A 20,824-nucleotide genomic window follows, 5' to 3' on the forward strand; every position below is an offset into this window, starting at 1 on the left:
AGGCACTTGATCCTCACGGATAGTGTTGGAGATTAAGTCAAAGGCACTTGAACCTAACGGATAGTGTTGGAGATTAAGTCAAAGGCACTTGATCCTCACGATTAATAATGACGGAAGCCTAATTAGTGTTGGAGATTAAGTCAAAGGCACTTGAACCTCACGGATAATGTTGGAGATTAAGTCAAAGGCACATGATCCTCAAGATTAATAATGACGAAAGCCTAATTAGTGTTTGAGATTAAGTCAAAGGCACTTGAACCTCACGGATAGTGTTGGAGATTAAGTCAAAGGCACTTGAACCTCGAGATTAATAATGACGGAAGCCTAATTAGTGTTTGAGATTAAGTCAAAGGCACTTGAACCTCACGGATAGTGTTGGAGATTAAGTCAAAGGCACATGAACCTTAAGATTAATAATGACGGAAGCCTAATTAGTGTTGGAGATTAAGTTAAAGGCACTTGATCCTCAAGATTAATAATGACGAAAGCCTAATTAGTGTTTGAGATTAAGTCAAAGGCACTTGATCCTCACGGATAGTGTTGGAGATTAAGTCAAAGGCACTTGATCCTCAAGATTAATAATGACGAAAGCCTGATTAGTGTTTGAGATTAAGTCAAAGGCACTTGAACCTCACGGATAGTGTTGGAGATTAAGTCAAAGGCACATGAACCTTAAGATTAATAATGACGGAAGCCTAATTAGTGTTGGAAATTAAGTCAAAGGCACTTGATCCTCACGGATAGTGTTTGAGATTAAGTCAAAGGCACTTGAACCTCACGGATAGTGTTGGAGATTAAGTCAAAGGCACATGAACCTTAAGATTAATAATGATGGAAGCCTAATTAGTGTTGGAGATTAAGTCAAAGGCACTTGATCCTCACGGATAGTGTTTGAGATTAAGTCAAAGGCACTTGAACCTAACGGATAGTGTTGGAGATTAAGTCAAAGGCACTTGATCCTCACGATTAATAATGACGGAAGCCTAATTAGTGTTGGAGATTAAGTCAAAGGCACTTGAACCTCACGGATAGTGTTGGAGATTAAGTCAAAGGCACATGATCCTCAAGATTAATAATGACGAAAGCCTAATTAGTGTTTGAGATTAAGTCAAAGGCACTTGAACCTCACGGATAGTGTTGGAGATTAAGTCAAAGGCACTTGAACCTCAAGATTAATAATGACGGAAGCCTAATTAGTGTTGGAGATTAAGTTAAAGGCACTTGATCCTCAAGATTAATAATGACGAAAGCCTAATTAATGTTTGAGATTAAGTCAAAGGCACTTGATCCTCACAGATAGTGTTGGAGATTAAGTCAAAGGCACTTGATCCTCAAGATTAATAATGACGAAAGCCTAATTAGTGTTTGAGATTAAGTCAAAGGCACTTGATCCTCACGGATAGTGTTGGAGATTAAGTCAATGGCACTTGATCCTCACGATTAATAATGACGGAAGCCTAATCAGTGTTGGAGATTAAGTTAAAGGTACTTGAACCTCACGGTTAGTCAAGTAGATTAAGTCAAAAACACTTGATCCTCGAGATGGGTAATGAAAAAAACCTAATTAGTCTTGGAGATTAATTCAACGGTTAGTTAATTAGATTAAGTCAAAGACAATATATCTTCTAATTAGCCATTGAGTTTATATCAACAACACTTCAACCTCACGGTTAGTCAATTGGATTAAGTACATGAAAGAATTAATAATTGAGATTAAGTTAAAGACACTTGATATTAAGAAGTAGTAATTGAGATTGTGTCAAACACATTTGATTATAAATTTCTAATTAGTTGTCATTGCTTGATACCATTGCATGATTCCCAAACCCTACCCAAACAAAGTTCCCTTCTCTGGTTACATTTTACCATAAATAAAGAAAAAACTAACTACCCAAGCTAACACAACAACCACAATGGTGGAAAAGGCCAGATTCTTATTCATCATCTCACAATCAAGCTTCCTTTGAAGCTTGCTAATCTTGTTCTTGCTTTCCTCAAGTTTCCTATTTGTATCCTCCAATTTTGTCTTCAATTCTTCCAATTTCTTCTTCGAATCCTCCAATTCTGTCTGCAACGCATCAATACCTCCTTGTCTTGCTGAACCTAGTCCAACTTCATCATCCCACAAGAAGAATCCACAGTCCCTTTGTGTCTGAAAAAAAAGTGCAAGGTATTTTGTTGTGAAAAGTGAAGGATTTCAATGAATGGAATCAAATTAAAATTGACTGAAATTCAAATTATGTACAATTTTTTACCTTGAAATTCCTGCATCTCCAGAAATGTCTTCCTGGATTATCATTAGTATGGGATGTGAGGTACACAATGAGTTCACCACACGCACATATTCCTCCAGGAGGCATGGAGTATGTACCCGTAGAAGCACATGAACCAGAGGAACATGGCCTTCTCATGGTTGAGGAAGAGATTGAGTGAAAGAGGGGAAAAAATAGAAGGAGATGAAGAACAATTGGGTCTGATGAGGTGACAAAAGAGGAGGTGAGAGCTCACCCAAATTTAAAGGGTTATTTAATTAATTGAGGGGCTTCATTACTAATCTGCATTAATCATGTAACTAATAAGGGAGTACTTGTCTGAAGGTCTAATTGGACAAACTAACTAGAGGAACTAACTTCCCTAACTGCATTCCTCACCTTAATTACTTGAGGAACTAACTACTTCGTTCACCCCACAATTGGTTACAGCAGATACTTTGCTTATACAGGTCTTCACGTGTTGGAGAGAATAAGAAGAATCACCAAATGGGAAAAATACTTTAAGATAATCTGAACCTTGCTTTTTGCCTTGGTTGTCAAAATAACCCGTTATAGTGAAAGTTTGTGAGGAACGATGGAACGATGCCTATGAACCTAAAGTTGTCATAATGCTTCCACAATTTGTATTGTCACAATCAGCAACCTGCTCAGGTCTGCTACTGTACTATTGAAAAGGTTTTCGTAATAAAAAATGCCAAGGTACAACAACGTTCGAAACCACAACTTGCCTCCATAAAAAATGAAAAAATGGAAAGTCAAAGTAATTGGGAAGTTATAAATTGAACTGGCCGTAAGTTAATTTCATGATTAATGCAACATTGGTGTTTAGTGCCGGAGGAATGATGGAGGATTGAAGAAGTTAACAACTTCAACTCAAACTACTTTGTCAATGAGTATTAATGAATGATCTTTGTCTGTTCTTACTCATACTTGAAGTCAACCTAGTTCCATTTTTGGGTGTCAAGATCCTTGCATGAACCTTATGTTCTTCATGGAACACCCTTCTCATCATGATGTAATCATGAATCAACATTTTTCCATTACTCCCTTACTCCTATTATAAACAACATTAACACAAAATCAAATAATGAGTTTAAGCACATGTTGACATGATAAAGACAATTAGTGGAAAAGACAATCTCATTAGAAAAAAAAGCTACAACATAATTACATTAACAAATAAATAAGGTTCAATCAAATGTGAATGGTGATTTGATTATAAAATGTCACTCAAATAAGTACAAGATTCAAGATTAAATGTAACTCAATTGAGTTTTTGGTCAAGGGTGTATTGTTGCCTATATATTTGTCCTTATGTCGAACCAAACAAATTCACATTGACCGGTCCTTTTTTTAATTCATGAAACCACACAACATACAAGGTTGGAATCTACCTAGTACAAATGGGATAGGGTGGCCACGCATCAACCCAACGTCAAATACATGGTTACATGCAATAAATGCATGCATGAAAGTAGAAACAAATGGTATCGTGCCTTCTAACCTATACTACTTTTTTTGTCATTCACTCACCATTGGCCTTAGTTAACATTTCCAAAATCCTTGCTTGTCTACGATTTAGTACACAAGCATTGGATGCCACATGTTCTTGTATAAGTAGATGGTACAACTAACCATTAACCTCTTCATTCTCATTCTCACTTACTAACTCAATCTCTGAACCTATACTTGGTTGGTTTGGTTTAACATGAGCAGTTCAAATCAGAATGGTGAGAGGGGACAAGATCTTCAAGAAGGAATGGGGGACTGCATTCAATTCGATGCTCGAAGGGACCACTTGATGGTGGTATGTTTCTATTCCCTTATGTCTATTTTCCACTCCTCACTTCTTCTCTATCTCACCAACCATAACATCCTTGCCTTTTTAACCCTTTTTTAGGTAATGGAAAAGAGATGGAATGAAATAAGTCTTGGCATCCAAGGGATTTTAAATGCAATCTGTGATCAAAATACATGCATCCGGGTATGTCTACAATAGCAACCACATCTGTATTTTGCAATCAAAATTATCACCATGTGTTTATTAAACCATACGATATCACTTTTGTGTAGGGACTTGAGCGTCGTATGGAAGCTATGGAAGATCAATGCCTAGCTATTTCTAAGGACTTGAAACAGGTTCTGACTCTACATGAATCCAACACATCCAACGCATTCTCAAGATTCCAAATGACCCCAAAAGTTGATATGGTTGGAAACAAAAAAAAGGAGGTGCATGTTACACCTCCTTCAAGGATCAAACAAAAAACCACATTAACACCTAAACACCCAAAACAAACTAGGGAAATCCCACCATCGCTTGTGCCCACGAAGGTTATAATGGACATATCATCTGATGATGATGATGCTACTCATTATGATGAAGGAGTGAACTTGGCTGACAACCATGTGTCCAGAATGCATATTTCACTACCAAATGTTAAAAAGACCTTCCTACATGAAAAGTACACAACCAAGAAGGTTGTTGGTAGTGCTTTCTGCAGAGTTCAAAGTGCAAAGCCCCATCAAACCCTTGTATGTATTACTTTCATTTTGACTTAGTATATTTTTTATTTCAGTGTTGGAAGGTAAAATAATAGACATGAAATGAATATCTACAGGTTAATGTTGTCAACTCTGCTGCACTTCAAGCAAGGAGGTTGTCATTCACTCATTCACCAACTGATAATAGAAACAAAAAGGTTAAGATCGAGTCAGCTTCATCTGTAGATGCTGACATAAAACCTGATCAACAACTACCTGGAAGTAGCAGAAACAAGGATGTTGCTAGGGGAAAGAGACCTGCATGTGATGTACTAAGAAGTGTGTCACCATGTTCTCCTAAGGTTAAACAAGTGTTGGAATTACCTAAACCTTAACTTAACACCTAATTTTTATGATATTATTTAACATTCCATGTTTATGGTGTTTTGTTCACAGAATTCCACAAATTTGTTCATGCCAACTACACAAATGGGTTTGAACACTGACCAAGAAAACCTTGCTGATTATGTGTTCAGCAATACATTGGATCCAAGGTAAAAAAGCTTCCAAATTACAATTCACATTGGACATTGAAATGATTCTAACTTTGGAACAATACTCACACTTACAGCGAAGTTCTATTCCTCATGGGTGAGACTTATGGTACACGTAAGGATTTTCAACGATTGTGTCCAGGTGTCATAGTGGAGAAAGAGGTAACTTAAGGGCTTGCTACAATAGGCATGCCATGAGCTTATGATATTGGCAAGAAAGATATTTTCATAATTATTGAATAAATCTTAAATAGACAATGATATGCATGAGCTAGATGCCTAACACTATTGTTTTTTAGATTGTGCTGTTCATGGCCTTGAAAATCAATTGGATCCAAAGCTTGACACCTACACCAACAGTGTGGGCTTTTCCACCCTCATTTGTGGTAAGTAATGTAAAAACGTTCAAAGGGGCAAAACCTAGCACACTCACTGAGAAATACCTCAAAGACTCATTAGTAGCCTAAATATTCCTTTTTTCTTTGTAATCTTCCAGGTGGATGTTATGAAAGGGACAAGCCATATCACACTCACTGAGAAATACCTCAAAGACTGGATGCCAGCATTTGATAATCTACACTATGTATGTCACTCAATCAAAGTACTTTTTTGCTTAATCAAAAATTTATTACACATGGGAACACTAACCATGATTATTGTGATTAGGTTTACATTCTCATTGAGGATTGTTGTGGTCTTTGGTACATGGCAGTAATTTCTGTCACAGACCAAATGGTTTACTTCTTGGAATCAGGTTGTATGAGTATGAATGATTTGACAAGAAAAAATACTATCAGGGGATTGGTAAGAAGCTTTATTCAAGTTGGCCCTACTAGAGTAGAACTAACTTCACTTTACACTACATATTCATAACCACATTTTTGTTGGTTTTCCTAGTGTGGAGCAATATCTCAGATTGTTTTCACTCAATACATGACATCAAACAGCCTAACTCAACTTCTTGGAGTGGAAGGATGGGAGATTTCAGTTGTTGATGGGATCAACAATACTTGACCTGGAAGATAGTAAATATCACTTTCAAAATTTCCTTCCTGCAATTAGTTTTCTTCATGAGGGAATTAACATGACCATTTTAATTTAATTACATTGTAGTTATAACTCGACAGTTTGGATCCTTCATTGGATGGATATGGAAGATTTTTTCAATCCACACATATGTGTAGAGGTAATTAATACTTTCTTCTCTAAGTCCAAAATATCTATTCCTAAATACTCCATAGTCACTAAACTATGGCCCTGCCCTAAACTATACTATATTTGGTTTTGCCTATGTGATGTAGATTGATGAAGATTCAGTTCGCATGAAGATTTGCATTGGCTTGTTGCAAGGATTACACAACCAGTGCAGAGCAGAATTGCAGATGAAGGCTGAATCCTATTGCAACACAAAAATGTGATTGTCTTTTATGTACTTGGTCCTATGTTTTGTTTATGTCTATGTCTTTTATTTAGTTGGCCCAATGTGTACTTGGCCTTTGTGTTGTCTTTTATGTCCTAAGTGGCCCAATGTGTTCTTGGCCCTTTTATTATTTAGTCCAATTAAGAGCTGATGAGATTAGATAATGCCCAGTCTTTTGGATCCATGTAATCTGGGCATTTATTTTGTAGGAAAGGGTCTTCTTGCTGTTGTATTGGGGCTGTACTTAGTTATTGTAATGCTTTTAATTAAAGGAGGTTCTTGGTTTCAAATCACATGCTCTTATCACTTGCAAAATATTGAATTAGTACGAAGTCTAATTTTGGCAAGCCAATCTCTCACATTTAAGCTCATGAACTCTCACATTTGGACAACAACATCAACATATGACCATCAGAACTAAACATTATCAATTCAATACCAGATTTGGTCGAGAAAACTGATTTATGGACCAAAATTTACCATTACATCAAGCACTATCAAGCACCACATGATTCTCACAAACTGACTTAACTACACTACAATAACAGGCATTGAAAAAAAGGGGAAAATTTATCTTGCATCACCCCCAACCCCATACAACCCATACAAGACTTTATCTTGCGATTCATACTACCAATTAGTCATTCAATTACATTCATCATGCTCAAACCAAGGCAAAATTTAGGCACATTCCATTGCATTCATCATGCACAAATTAAGGGAAAATAAATTAAGTTAAGGGAAAATTTAGGCAAGGACAAAAAACCATAAATCGCAATGCCATGTTTTCAACCATAGATGGGATACGAACCTCTTGTCAAGTTTTCAAACATCTCTTTCCATGTCTTGCATCCTTTTTCACGAATTTTCATCGAGGTCCAGCGAGGTCCAGCCAGAGGGTCTAGCCAACGAAATTGACTCATGCATCGGGTGTCGTCACTTCAAACGAATGTCTGGAAAACCATCTGGGTTGATTTCGAGCTCACCCTAACCCTCACCCTCACCCCATTTTAGAGAGGTGCAACCAGAGGAAACAAGCTCGGGGTCTTTGATTCTGGGCTGGTTCACAAATGGTGATCTGGGTTCCTTCATGCATCATGAGTTCAAGTGTGCATCATGATCTGGGTTGATTGATTTTCATATCTGGCACAAAATCGGTTGATGTCGACCTCCCCTAACTTAAGTTGCAGGTGGGATAACGAATAACGAAGAAGGGAAAGAATGGTGGTTGTTTGATGTGGCCGTTCCGTTACAATACAGGGTAAATTTGCAATTTCACATGAGCCCACTATAGCAATTATGCAGGAGCCTTCTTTTGCAATTTAATTAATTCTGAAGGAGGAAACAACAATTTAAAGGGAAACATACATGGCTAGTACCCGGTAATGCATCACAGCCGTTCATTTATTTAATTATTATATCCAACGGTTATTTTAGCTCGTGTACGTGTACACCATTTGATCGGTTGTGCACCGTAGCCTTTGCCAAAAGTATATTCATGTATATGCTCATTCAAATGTAGTTCTTCATATCTGTTAATTTTGCAATGCATTGTTGCCTATTGCTATTGTTCTCTAAAATTAGGAGAATCAATAAAAGTATTTGGCTGGGTCCTTTCTACTCTTGAGAATGACCTAATTTGATTACACAATTCTTGCTAGTACTACCAGGAGCTAACTCCATTCTCATCAGTGATCCCAAAGTTTTGCACAAGGGCTAATTAAATAGTCAGATAAATCAACTTACCACACTATAGAAAAACTTGTTTAAAACTGTATTAATTTTACTAATGGCATATTTGGAACCGTGCATGTAAGATTTTAATGAATCCAATAGTCCCCAACACACTGCAAATGAGGCAAATAGGTTCTGCTCATAGTTTGCTTTTGAATGTTCTCAGTGAGCCTTCCTCATATTATTAGAGTATATGCATGTTTGATGACTTATGCTGTGCTGATTACCCAGTAATTCAGTCTCCTTGCTTTTCGTTATTATTAATCGACTACAATGAATAATGATCATAAACAGTAGACACCAAAAATCAAACTTTCTATGGAGACTAAATAATCGGATATCAATTGAAGATAATGTAGATAATGTGATTTTTACAATATACAGCAAGTGAACATTAACAACCAACAATTTACATGAATGTGTTATGCAGCCAGTTCAGCTCTGAGTAAAAGGCTTCATGAGAGGGAGCAGGGCCTGTGTTGAACTAGTTAAGTGGAAGAAGAATAATGCTTGAAAAATCTTAAGAAGCCTTCTTCTGCTTGAACCTTTTTGCAGAAACTATGTACACCAACATATTTAAGAAGCTAAGTCCAGCTAAAAGCCAGAAAAAGTAATCAAGATGACCTTTGTTCAAGTTATCTGGAATCCACCCAGGATTTCCACCTTGTGTAGTGAAGTAAGTTACTATAGTAAGAATGAAAGAGCTCAAGTAATTCCCCAATGAAAAATTAATGAGTGACAGCGCGCTACATAAAGTCCGCATAGAATCTGGAGATTGGTCATAGAAGAACTCAAGCTGCCCAATGAGTGTGAATACCTCTGCTGCGCCTAATAAGAAATATTGAGGTATTTGCCAGAACACACTAAAAGGGACAGAAACAGGTTTATCCACAAGGTCAAGCTCTCTGGCAAGTTGCAGGCGCGCAATTTCCACGACAGCAGCTGATGACATGCATAGGACAGAAATAAAATGGCCAATTCCCATTCTCTGAAACACTGAAAAGCCACTTTCCTTGCTTGTAAATTTCCTTGCAATAGGAACAAGGATCCTGTCATATACAGGAACCCACAAAACAACACTCATCACGTCAAAAGTTGCGAGGGAAGCTGGTGGTAAGTTGAAGGAACCAATACTTGTGTCCATCATCATTCCTTGTTCCACAAACAATGTTGACATCTGGGCATAAACAGCAGCAAAAACAATTCCAGTAGCCCAAATTGGTAACACGCGGATCAAGATTTTCAATTCCTCTACCTGTGTCACGGTGCAAAGCCTCCATGGATTAGTATAGTCACCACTTCTGCTCTCGGAATCAGACACTATAGCTGCTCTATCAAGAAACCTTCATTTAAACAAAAATGAAAAGTCTATCTAATTTGTAACTGGCCAGTTAGAACCTAACATATACAATTCTACAGAAGCAACATAAGAGCAGGGCTCAGATCACATTTTTCCCATAAACAACCAATTCCCAATTTGGTATTAAACAAATTGCATATTAAAAAGAATGAGATAGAATGTCAACATACAACAGATAATGCTTTGCCATATATTGAGACAATTAATAAAGCTAATAACACTACTACATAAAACTCCATGTAAAGACAAATACCTCAGATCATCAATATGCATCAGTTTGCGACTCCCTTTGTTTTCAAGTCTCTTGTTCGGCGCCTCATACAGGAGACTACTATCATCGGGGACAACCAGATTCCGCTTCCGGATTGATGCTAACACAACCTGGGACACTCTTGTAACAGGGCTTCCCCAGGGTTTTTGAAACCTGTAGAGAGGTGTGCCTAAACATAAGCTTCCAATAGCTATTCCCATAAAAAAAGCAGGAATGCCAAATCCAAGACCCCATCCTGCATTATCTTGAACCCACACAATGAAGCTGCATGATACCACAGCACCTAAGTCGATCGAAAAGTAAAACCAGTTGAAAAAGGAAGCCTTCCCTATCCTTTCATTGGGATCAGTATCATCAAACTGATCTGCCCCAAAACATGACACACATGATTTTACACCACCAGTTCCAAGTGCAATTACATAGAGAGCAAAGTATAACACAGCATATTGTGCTGGAGTAGCTGATGGGCAGGCAGAACCAAAACATTCAGCTGGCTTCAAAGCTGGAAGAGATGCAGAAAGAGTCAACACACACAACCCCTGCATGAAACAGCCATATCACATGGCACTTGTTAGAAAAAATGCGAGGACAATCAAAACCAAGGCATATATGTAATTATGAGCTTGTTTGGTTCTGCTTTTGTGAATCACACAATCTGTTAGGTTAGGAAATAACCCAACAGCATAAAAAAAAAGAGAAGAGATGATAAACGAAAACAATACAAATTGATTCAAATATGAAGGAGAATCTTATTTCCAAGGGTGAAACCATTCCAAGGGTAAATCCCTTTGCAAACTCTAATGCACAAATCATGCTCTTACCTAAGGAGACACTCCTATTTATAATAAACTAACCCTACTAAAGAAATAAAGATAGAGTTAAAGATAGAGATAGACTACCAATTAACAGATAAAAATAAACCAAATAAACTAAACTCAGGTCCACAAGTCAATCAGACCCAATATTTAGAACCCTAACATAATCACTTTCAGGAAAAAATACAAAATATGGTGTGATGCCTGAGGTCAGCGAGGGTAGAGAGTGATCACCGATGCAATGAGAAGGCACAGACAAAGAGCAGCTTCTAGGCGGAAGGAAACATGACTGAACCTAGTTGGCACCAGAACGCGAGATAAGTATAGGTATGAGCCTATACAGTTAAGGAGGACTTTTGATAAGTACTACCCATAACAACAAGATGCATTTTCTTTTCTTGTGCTCAGTTCATAGAAACTCCAAGATTAAGCTTGTTTGCTTTGGAACAATATGAGATGGGTGACCTTCTGGAAATATTTCTTAGGGAGCACATGAGTAAGGACAAACAGCACTGAAAAACTCGTGTTGATATGGTGGGAAAAGTTGTCAGATTGGGATGTTACATGTAGTTTTTGGGATTTACATGCTTTAAATTGTGTGTGCACTGCCAATCCAAACACCTTATATGCATATTGTGTAGCTGATCCAGAACAGGATCAAGCAAGAATCATATGCCCCTATTGTTCATGTCTAAGATTGATGTCCTTCTGGACAAAGAAAAATGATAACAGAAGATATCAGCTAATTTCTACAATGACTGTCAAGAGAGTTGTGTGTGGGAAAATATATGACTAGGTGAAGAGATCAAGTTTAGTTTATTACTAAGACATAAATCATAGAGAAAACAGCAATTGTCCAGTATCGTCCCCAATAACCATCTGCAAGAACAGCTGCAATGAGAGGCGTAAGATAACAAGTGCCTTGCCAGATGCTGACATTTCTCGCAGCAGAGACGTTTTCTTGATGTAATTTGGTGGTAAGATAGGTAACAAGATTCGTTGCAATGCCGAAGAAAGCTAAACGTTCACAACATTCATTGCCTGGCATTAAATACATAGATATAATATTTATAAGAAGTGGGTTATTTAATACACAAGTAACATAAGAACAATGTAAAAGACTAAAAGCATACCTAGAATAAAGGGGCATGCTTTCCAATTCCCAGTATTCTGCTTAAGAACAGGCCTTCCTCTAATGTCAACTGAGCCATCTCCTGTGTATTGACTGTCCCCTTCATCCTTCAGAAAAAGATAAACAATCACATGACACAGCAAAATAGCACTCAGAAACATTTTGATCTTTTTTTCTGGAAACATTGATAAAACAAAGAGTAATTTTGCTTTTCTAACATTAAGCAAGAGTGCAAGACAAATATGAAAATACCTCAAAGTAGAGGAAAAGGCAAAAACTAAAAACAGAGTTCTGGAAAATTAACCAAGTATTGTAATTGACATTAGCTTCATGTCAAACTTCAGTTCTAAGGGTTAGATAATGGCAATTCAGTTAATCTTCTACCATTGACTTTTCCTAACTTAAGCACGTGAATTATTTAGCATTTAAGAGCTTGTTTCACGTTACTTTTCAGCAATTGGCAGTAGCAACTCTTGGCCTTCAATCTTGCTTATTTCCTTTCATTTGCTATTGGTCATCAATGAAGTTATCTATCTTTAACGTTATCAATTGAAAGTGATTTCAGGAAGGGTCATCTTCTCTATAGCTCCATGACCCTCCTCCTCTGTATTTCTTATAGGCAATTGAGGATTGTGAAGGCTCCAAGGCGCTCTACCTCGAGAGCACGAGTTAATTAGATTTTCAGCTGTGTAAACCCTTGAGGTCAAAACCGACTCATAGGATTTACAACACCGGAAATTTGCTTCAAGACGGTGGTTCTCACCACGACATGACTTCTCAACTACTCTATTGTCTAACACTAAGTGTTATATTTTGATATTATCTCATCCAAAACTTAACTAAAATATATAAGTATGATGAGTATGTTTAGTTATGTCATCATGGAGGAGGGAGCACGTACCTGAAGAAGAGGCTCTTCCAGAAACAGAAGCTCGTTCACAGAAGAACCCATTTGTTTTTGGAGGAGAAGAAGAAAGTGGAGGATATTGATTCAAGTTCAAATACTATTATTTTTTGGTTACAGGGAGGGGCATAGCCCTACAGAACAACTATTATTGTACTAACGTAATCAAAATGACTTCCAACCAACGACAGAGACGTCCTTCAAGTAACGTGCGTGAATGATAACAAGTTAACTCTAATGTTTGGATTTGACTTTTTGGTACACCGTATTATGCATTATGAACTTATCCATTGCTTAATGCTCACAATATATTATGAATATATTTAACCCTTAATTATATCATAAAAAGTAATGCATACTTTTTTTTCTCTTCTCAATCATTTCTCTCATTACGTCTTTATTCATTTACGGAACAATTGGCTATCACACCCTGATCAGTTCATTAGTGAGCTAGCGTTAATCAGATATTAACAGTGCTTCATGATATCTTGGACACTACGCGGATTTATTGCTATAAACTCACCTCAACTGATATCCACGCCTTAAGGTAGGTCGGTCTCCATGTAGGAACACAAGCTCCAAAGCATTTTAAGGTGAACTGTGGCTAAATCTGCCTACAATGCGTGAAAGGTTGGTCAATCGTCTAAAAGTCAAATCGTTCGGGAGAGAGTTAAAACAAATGTTGCAATTTTAAGAAACTACACTCCAACACACTTATTTTTTTATTTTTTTTTATAAGCAATGAATATATTGAATAGAAGCACAAGGGGTACTTCAACCTAATACAAAAAGAGAGGGAAGATAAATAAAAGACAAAAGAACCGATCAACCTACAACTAACCCAAACTCCAAGAGAGGGAGATTTTAGAAGACTAAAATACAACCAAGCACCATGTGCTTGATCCAACACACTTATTTTGATTGTTTTATTTTTTAAAAAATCTAACACATTTTCATCTAGGAAACTTTTAAGTGTTATGGTACAATACAACCCTTTATGTGAATTATAGCTTAGTATTTATAGTACATGTAATACGAATAAAATTTGAAATTGAACTGTTATAATATAATTCCAACTTCTTCTAATAACGGCTAACTCCCTGGGCTTCATCTTCGGATTCCAAGCTCTTAAATCTTTTGAACAACCTCATACAATCTTTAAACTTGACCTTCGAATTGAACCTCCAAGCCTAACTCTTTGAACTTGACGTGTTGTTGGGTAAGAGTCAAATAAATTGTTTTATATTATATTCTAATATCCCCCGCTAACGCAAGAGCCCTTTAGGCCTGAAGCATGGATAATGCATAAGTTCACCTACCATGTGTCAACTTTTTATTAGATCAAACTCTAAATCGCTTGGTTATGGAGCTCTGATACCATACTAAACAACCAATTATCCCAAAAGCTTAAGCTATTAGGTAAAGACCATATGAATGATTTTATATTATATTCTAAAATTCTCTTGAACTCTTTAAGTTAGTCATTTTTATATTTTAGTATCAACACAATGATAGTAACAACATTGAAGATAGTGACAATAGTGAGAATTGATGATTATAATGATATCAAGTATCAACAGACATTGATACAAAGGTGGAGCTTCTAACAATGATGAAGGTGCTAACTATGGATATGATGCTTCGAGTCACTTATAGTGTCTTTAAGAAATACTCATGTGATAAACCTTCTTTTGTGTTTTGTACCGTCTAGCACAGACAATGTACACCAACATGTTTAAGAAACTGAGTCCAGCTAGCAGCCAAAAGAAGTAGTCAAGATGACCCTCATTCAAATTATCTGTTATCCATCCAGAACTTCCATCTTCTGTTGTGAGGAAAGCAACAATAATAAGAATCAAAGTGCTCAGGTAATTCCCCAGTGAATTTGTTAGAAGTGCCAATGCGCTGCAGAAACTACGCATGGAGGTTGGTGCTTGCTCATAGAAAAATTCATGCTGCCCAACAAAGGTGAATACCTGTGCAGCACCAAGCAAGAAATATTGAGGTATCTGCCATAATATACTTAGTGGTACAGGAACATTTTTATGAACCAATCCAAACTCTTTTGCAATTTGTAATCTCTTGCTCTCTAATATAGCAGCAGCTGACATGCAAACAATGGAGAGAAACAGGCCAATTCCCATCCTTTGCAAGTCTGAGAAGCCCTTTACATTGCCAGTGAATTTCTTGGCAATTGGAACAATCCCCCTATCATAAATGGGAACCCAAATAATGACACCAATTAATGCAAAAGTTGAAAGAGAGGCTGCAGGAATTTTGAAAGAACCAAGATTTTTGTCCATCCTCTTCCCTTGCGCGACAAACAATGACGACATTTGAGCATAAACAGCACAGAAGATGATTCCTGTTGCCCAGATTGGAAACAAGCGGATCAAAATCTTCAACTCTTCCACCTGTGTTACCGTGCAAAGTCTCCATGGATTGGATACTTGGGAGGCACCCTCTTTCTCTGCATCTGATAGCACTGCTGCTTTATCTAGGAACCTGGACAAAAGTAAAGGCTAATACTTTTTAACATAATTCTATTACTGTAGAGAATTGAATTTACATTTTTTCCTACAACATACTGAATCTAGAACACCAGCAAGGATAATTATTATACCGGAAGAAATATAAGATTGTAGAAATTAATGGAACAAGACCAATGAAAACCCTCAAAGTTGTTCTTTTGCCAAATTAGAAAATTTAATTGATAAGCATATTTTTATTTCCATCAAATGCTACGGATTTAAGTAGGAATGGGGAATGAACTTTTAACTCTGTAATTTCTAATAAAAACTTGTTTGACTCTGTTGAGAAGTCTCACATGGGCTAGACTAGATATATGGCCAAATAAGTGTTTATAAAGGGTAGAATAACCCTCCCCTCTAATCTGGATTTTGGGATAGAGTTAGGCCCAACCCTAATTCTAAGATGATATCGGAGTCTATTCTAGATCCATTAAGTGGATCACCTACAAATAGGACACCCGCTGATGTTCATTCTTGGATATTTCATGCTCCAGATATTTAGCCCCTGGACGTGAGGGAGTGTGCTCAAACTCCCACATTGACTAGAGATATGGCCATATAAGTGTTTATAAATAGTAGAGCAACCATCACCTCCAACCTAGCTTTTGGGGTAGAGTTTGGCAGAACCCGAATTCTAAGAGACTCAATAAATTCAAATTGACTTTGTGCTGGTTGCCTAGGTCTTTGTCCTCAGCAAAATAAAGAATCAGAGGATTCCAAAACCTTGAAGGTTTGCAAGTTGCAACTTCATGAAGCACCATTTCTTTTCCTCTTTCCCTGTCATTTTCCCTTTAAAGCAAATTTCTGATTCATTTCTAGATTCACCTCAAATAGGAATACCATGAATAGTTCCTCTACATTTTAAAATGGCAGAGGAGTTTGTCACTTGACATATATTTTGGGAAACATATTAAGCAACAATACTATCACTATCTATATATTGAGCATTAGAAACACAAGGACAGTGTAACTTATTATGAATAGATGTTTGAAGGCTTGAGATACCTCAATCCATCGCTATGCTCTAGTTTAGGACTTCCTTTAATGGAGGAATTCGTCTCCGCTACCTCAAAGAGGAGAAAACTGTCCTGGGGAACCTCCAGTTTCCACTTACGTAAAGCCGCAGCAACCACTTGGCATATTCTTGTAAGAGGACTGCCCCCTGGCTTTTGAAGTCTATATAAGGGTGTACCGAGAAAGAAAACTATCATTCCGATACCGATAGACGATGTAGCAATGCCGTATCCGAGGCCCCATCCAATATTTTCTTCAATCCAAACCAATGCACTGACTCCTATAAGTGCACCAATGTTACTAGTGAAATAATTCCAATTAAAGAAGGATCCTTTACTTGCTCTTTCCTTATTATCTGTATCATCGAACTGATCTGCTCCAATGGGCCAAATACATGGCTTGATCCCACCAGTCCCTAGTGCAATAGAATACAGTCCTAAGAAGAATACAACACTTTGAGCTAAAGTTGCTGTGCAGACAGAATTCACACATTCCGCTGGCTTCAATGCAGGAATGGTTGCTGAAAGAATCAATATGCACATTCCCTGTTCAAACTAATTATCAGCTAAAAATACAATATCACAAATAAAAAATTGATGCACATAACAAGTGGTAGACTGAGTTCCAGAACTTAAACAAGGTTTTTCAAACAAAGTATGGGAAATTTGACCTCAACTTGATCCATTTCAGGTGAATAAACCATTATCAACTCATGTCTAGAGGCTAGCAAAGAAAACTTTAGTAGGCAGAGTTTTAGATATCAAAGGCACAACAAATGTAGAAGAAGAAAAATTTCAGGATCATGAGTAGCAGCTAAAACTTTGCGAGTAAAGTGCAACCATATGCTACCGCCTACCAACTCCATTTCAACATGAATGAAAGAAAATCAGAGATCATAGTTAGAATTGAGCTTACAATGAGATAGACTGCGTAGAACACGGTAATGGTCCAATATCTTCCCCAATAAGCATCAGCTAAGAAGGATCCGATGAGAGGTGTAAGATAGCATGTTCCGTGAAATGTGTTAACATTTTTTGCAGCTGAGACAGTCCCTTCATTTAGTTTTGTGGTGAGATAAATAACAAGATTAGTGGCAATGCCGTAATACGCCAAACGCTCACAAAAGAAACTGCCTGTATCAGATAAAAATATGTCAAAACTCAAAATACACTGTTGGATGCATCCCCAGACAGCAACATAGATAGCAGGAGGAGATCACCTAGAATAAAGGGGCATGCTTTCCACGTCCCAGATTCCCTCTTGACAGCAAGCTCTCCCTTGATGTTAACTGACCCATCTCCTGGGTGAGGATTATCATCAGGCTGCAAAAAACAAAAATTAAAGTAACATAATAAAAAATTGAAGTTGGTGAATAACATGGGTGGAAATCCTTCTACAGCTGATTCTAAAGGCTAAATCAATCATGGGGAGAGCCATGATTGATTCTGAGAGAAAATAAGCTGATACAAACATGCTAAAAGTAGCAAAGAAACCAAGATAACTGAAGTGAATGAAAAATTGAAAATAAATCTGTAGAGGAGGAAAATAAAGAGAAGCGGTGGAAAGTAACCACTGGAGCTGAATTGTACAAATTTTGTCACACTGTCTACAAGATTATTTGAGTTAATATCTTACATGGTCGTGTCTAGTTGACATTGAAAACTTATCTCACATACACACCCTGCTGAGAGAGTGGAAGAGCTATTATGTTTCTCCTCAATTCAATCTGATGTACAAAACCAGTACATGTTCTCCTTTTATAGACTTTTAGAAACAAGAACAAAATGAAAGGCCAATAGACTTTAATATTTATTAAGATGACCACTTACCAATCATTTCTATTGTGGTCAAATAAGTCTATGAAGTAATTATGTAAGTTTTGAACTAATTGAAATGCATTATAATACACAGTTATATCTTTAAAATAAGAAGGTTATATAATTGTCAAACATGATAAACCACAATGTGTTGTGGAATATTTGAAGCTAGTTGGAAAATTCTGATAGATGGGCATGAAAACGATTTGAATTAGATTCGTTTGACATTTACAAATTACAAGCCGGTAATAGTAGAAGGAAATCAATTCCACTACTACTTGTGGGTGCAATATTCTCTTTACCCCCATTTACCAAATGGAATCCAATTGTTTGAGAAAAGAATTCATGCAAAGTTATTGGAAAGAATAATAATGAAAAAGGGAAGGGAGAGTGGAGATTCCATAAGACAAGCAGTGCCCTCGGCAATCGTAATTGCAGCTGCAACGTTAAGGGGTTTTCGAGTCCTTGTAACAGCATAGCAACCACAATTGCGACCGCATTAACCCACCTTTGCTCATAATTTGCATAAAGCAAGTAATTCAAAACTCTAATGAAAAGATTATTTTAGCTAGTCATCTCATTTGATTCACACATCTTAGAATTTGAGAGACCTAGCTATACACCAAAAGGTGAGGATTGTTCTACTATATCTTGGTCATATCTCTAGTCAATGCTAGAGCCTGAGATTTGCATGAATGAACATCTGTCTATGACTCATATATGGGTGGTCTCCAATAAACTATGATATACTTTGATACCATCTTAGAATTTGAGCCGGTACTAACTTTACCAAAAAACTAGCTTGTAAATTGTTTTCTGAAGTACTATCTTGGTCAAATATCTAATAAATGTGAGACTTATCAACAACACAAATGTTTAGGGTTAAATGTATTTTTAGTGCTATTAAATTTTTTATTTATAAAATATCTTCTTTTATAGTCCGCCGTTTACTGCTTAATGCAATTAGTCATTATTGTGAACCTTATGCTCACCCAAATAAAAATATCTCAGTTTTCATCCCTCATTTATTAATATAATTTCCATTTATTCCTTATCATCATGATGACTGGTTTACCTTGTCCCCCACTCCCCTCTGTTAATTCACAGCCTCAACAACAATGGGAAAAACTTGAGTAGTAAGTGATATATTATTCTGATCCAAATCAAGTAACATTACTTTTTAGCTGAACTAGGAGCGAAAACTAAATTAAAACTTGAGTAAGTCATCAACATCAGAAGGTGATTGATTTTTTTTAGCTAAGAAAAGAAGATAACACGTTTATGGAGAAATTTAATAGAGGTTGAGGAAGGAGCACGCACCTGATGAAGAAGACGCTGTTCCTGAAGCAGAAGCTCGTTATCAGAAGAACCCATTGATCTTCTTGTTGCCTCTAGCTAGCTGCTCCTTCTTTCTCTGCTTCCTTCAATTCTGATTTGATGTGTATATGAATGACTATGAGTGAGAGTGAGAGTGAGAGTTAGAACTTAGAAAAAGTGTTGCAATTTGTGGAGGATGGAGAAAGTTAACGAATAAGAAATATTCAAATATCTTGTAGTGCGGACAGAACAACTATTATTATCGAGAAAAGTACTTCCAACCAACAACAGACACTTCCTTCCTTCAGAGTACGTGAAAGCAGCTGACTTTACATTACGTTCAACGGTTTTTCATTAGATTTGTTAATTAATTTAACTCTCTTTTACTTTAATAATTCATTTTTTTTCTTACACTTCGAATACTTATTTTATTTTATTTCTGCTTACACCTATTTTTCATAACAGCGGATACTATTCGAGATTCGAGTCGGAAAGAACTACATTACGGTGGGCAAACTCCTTTACTGGAGATTTGTTTCATCCTAAAATTTGAACATGGGATCTTGCTTTATCATCACCGCCACTGTTTTCATTACTGCCACATCCAATCTAATTATTTCTTTTAGTTATTTCTAATAGCTTTTAAAATAATTAATTATTAAGTTAATGGTGAAATTAGCCCCTGATTTTGTAAGTGAGTTTAATTTTAATTTCTATGCGAAAAATTAATGTTTAGTGACAATTATTTTTATATTTACTAGCTATTTTTGACTGACACTACACGTTAATTTTTCGTCGAAGTATTAAAATCAAACTCGTTTACAAAATCATGAGTAATTTAACTATTAATGTTTAATTATTTCAAGTGGAATTCAAAAGTAATTTTAATATATATATATTTGTGAACAAATATATTTACATTTATACTTTAAAAAATGATTTAAATTAAATTAATTTTCTATTCAATTTTTAAACTATTTTTTTGCAAGTGGAATAAAAGCAAGCAGACAAATATCAGCTAGGAAAGCAAACAATCTATTACGTTTCAACCTTCCCCAAACGCCACCCACTTATCTTATTTGGACTTATAGGTAGATGGTTAAGTTAGATAGCCCTTATGAATTATGAATTTATGATCAACTGAGATTTAAAGATGAAATTAAAAGCTTTTGCTACATTTTAAGAGGTTGGTCTAGTA

At 36.5% G+C, this 20,824-nt stretch overlaps 2 protein-coding genes across 3 annotated transcripts; both read right to left on the reverse strand.

Moving 5' to 3' along the window:
* Positions 1-8,772: 8,772 nt before the first annotated feature.
* Positions 8,773-13,103, reverse strand: LOC130712027 (protein NRT1/ PTR FAMILY 8.3-like). Its single transcript, XM_057561848.1, has 5 exons — positions 12,945-13,103; positions 12,045-12,150; positions 11,735-11,952; positions 10,079-10,635; positions 8,773-9,808 (listed from the first exon to the last, which is right to left on the reverse strand). The coding sequence occupies exons 1-5, from the start codon at positions 12,993-12,995 to the stop codon at positions 8,986-8,988; spliced, it is 1,755 nt and encodes a 584-aa protein (XP_057417831.1). The 5' UTR covers positions 12,996-13,103; the 3' UTR covers positions 8,773-8,985.
* A 1,374-nt stretch (positions 13,104-14,477) lies between these two features.
* Positions 14,478-19,894, reverse strand: LOC130713667 (protein NRT1/ PTR FAMILY 8.3-like). Of its 2 annotated transcripts, none has more exons than XM_057563451.1 (5): positions 19,630-19,894; positions 17,712-17,814; positions 17,408-17,625; positions 16,484-17,037; positions 14,478-15,452 (listed from the first exon to the last, which is right to left on the reverse strand). In XM_057563451.1, the coding sequence occupies exons 1-5, from the start codon at positions 19,681-19,683 to the stop codon at positions 14,609-14,611; spliced, it is 1,773 nt and encodes a 590-aa protein (XP_057419434.1). In that variant the 5' UTR covers positions 19,684-19,894; the 3' UTR covers positions 14,478-14,608. The 2 variants fall into 2 exon arrangements, with proteins under 2 accessions (XP_057419434.1, XP_057419435.1); XM_057563452.1 differs by lacking the exon at positions 19,630-19,894 and adding an exon at positions 18,128-19,594.
* Between the last annotated feature and the right edge of the window lie 930 nt (positions 19,895-20,824).

The sequence above is a fragment of the Lotus japonicus genome, chromosome 4 (assembly GCF_012489685.1).
Source record: "Lotus japonicus ecotype B-129 chromosome 4, LjGifu_v1.2".
Classification (NCBI taxonomy): domain Eukaryota; kingdom Viridiplantae; phylum Streptophyta; class Magnoliopsida; order Fabales; family Fabaceae; genus Lotus; species Lotus japonicus.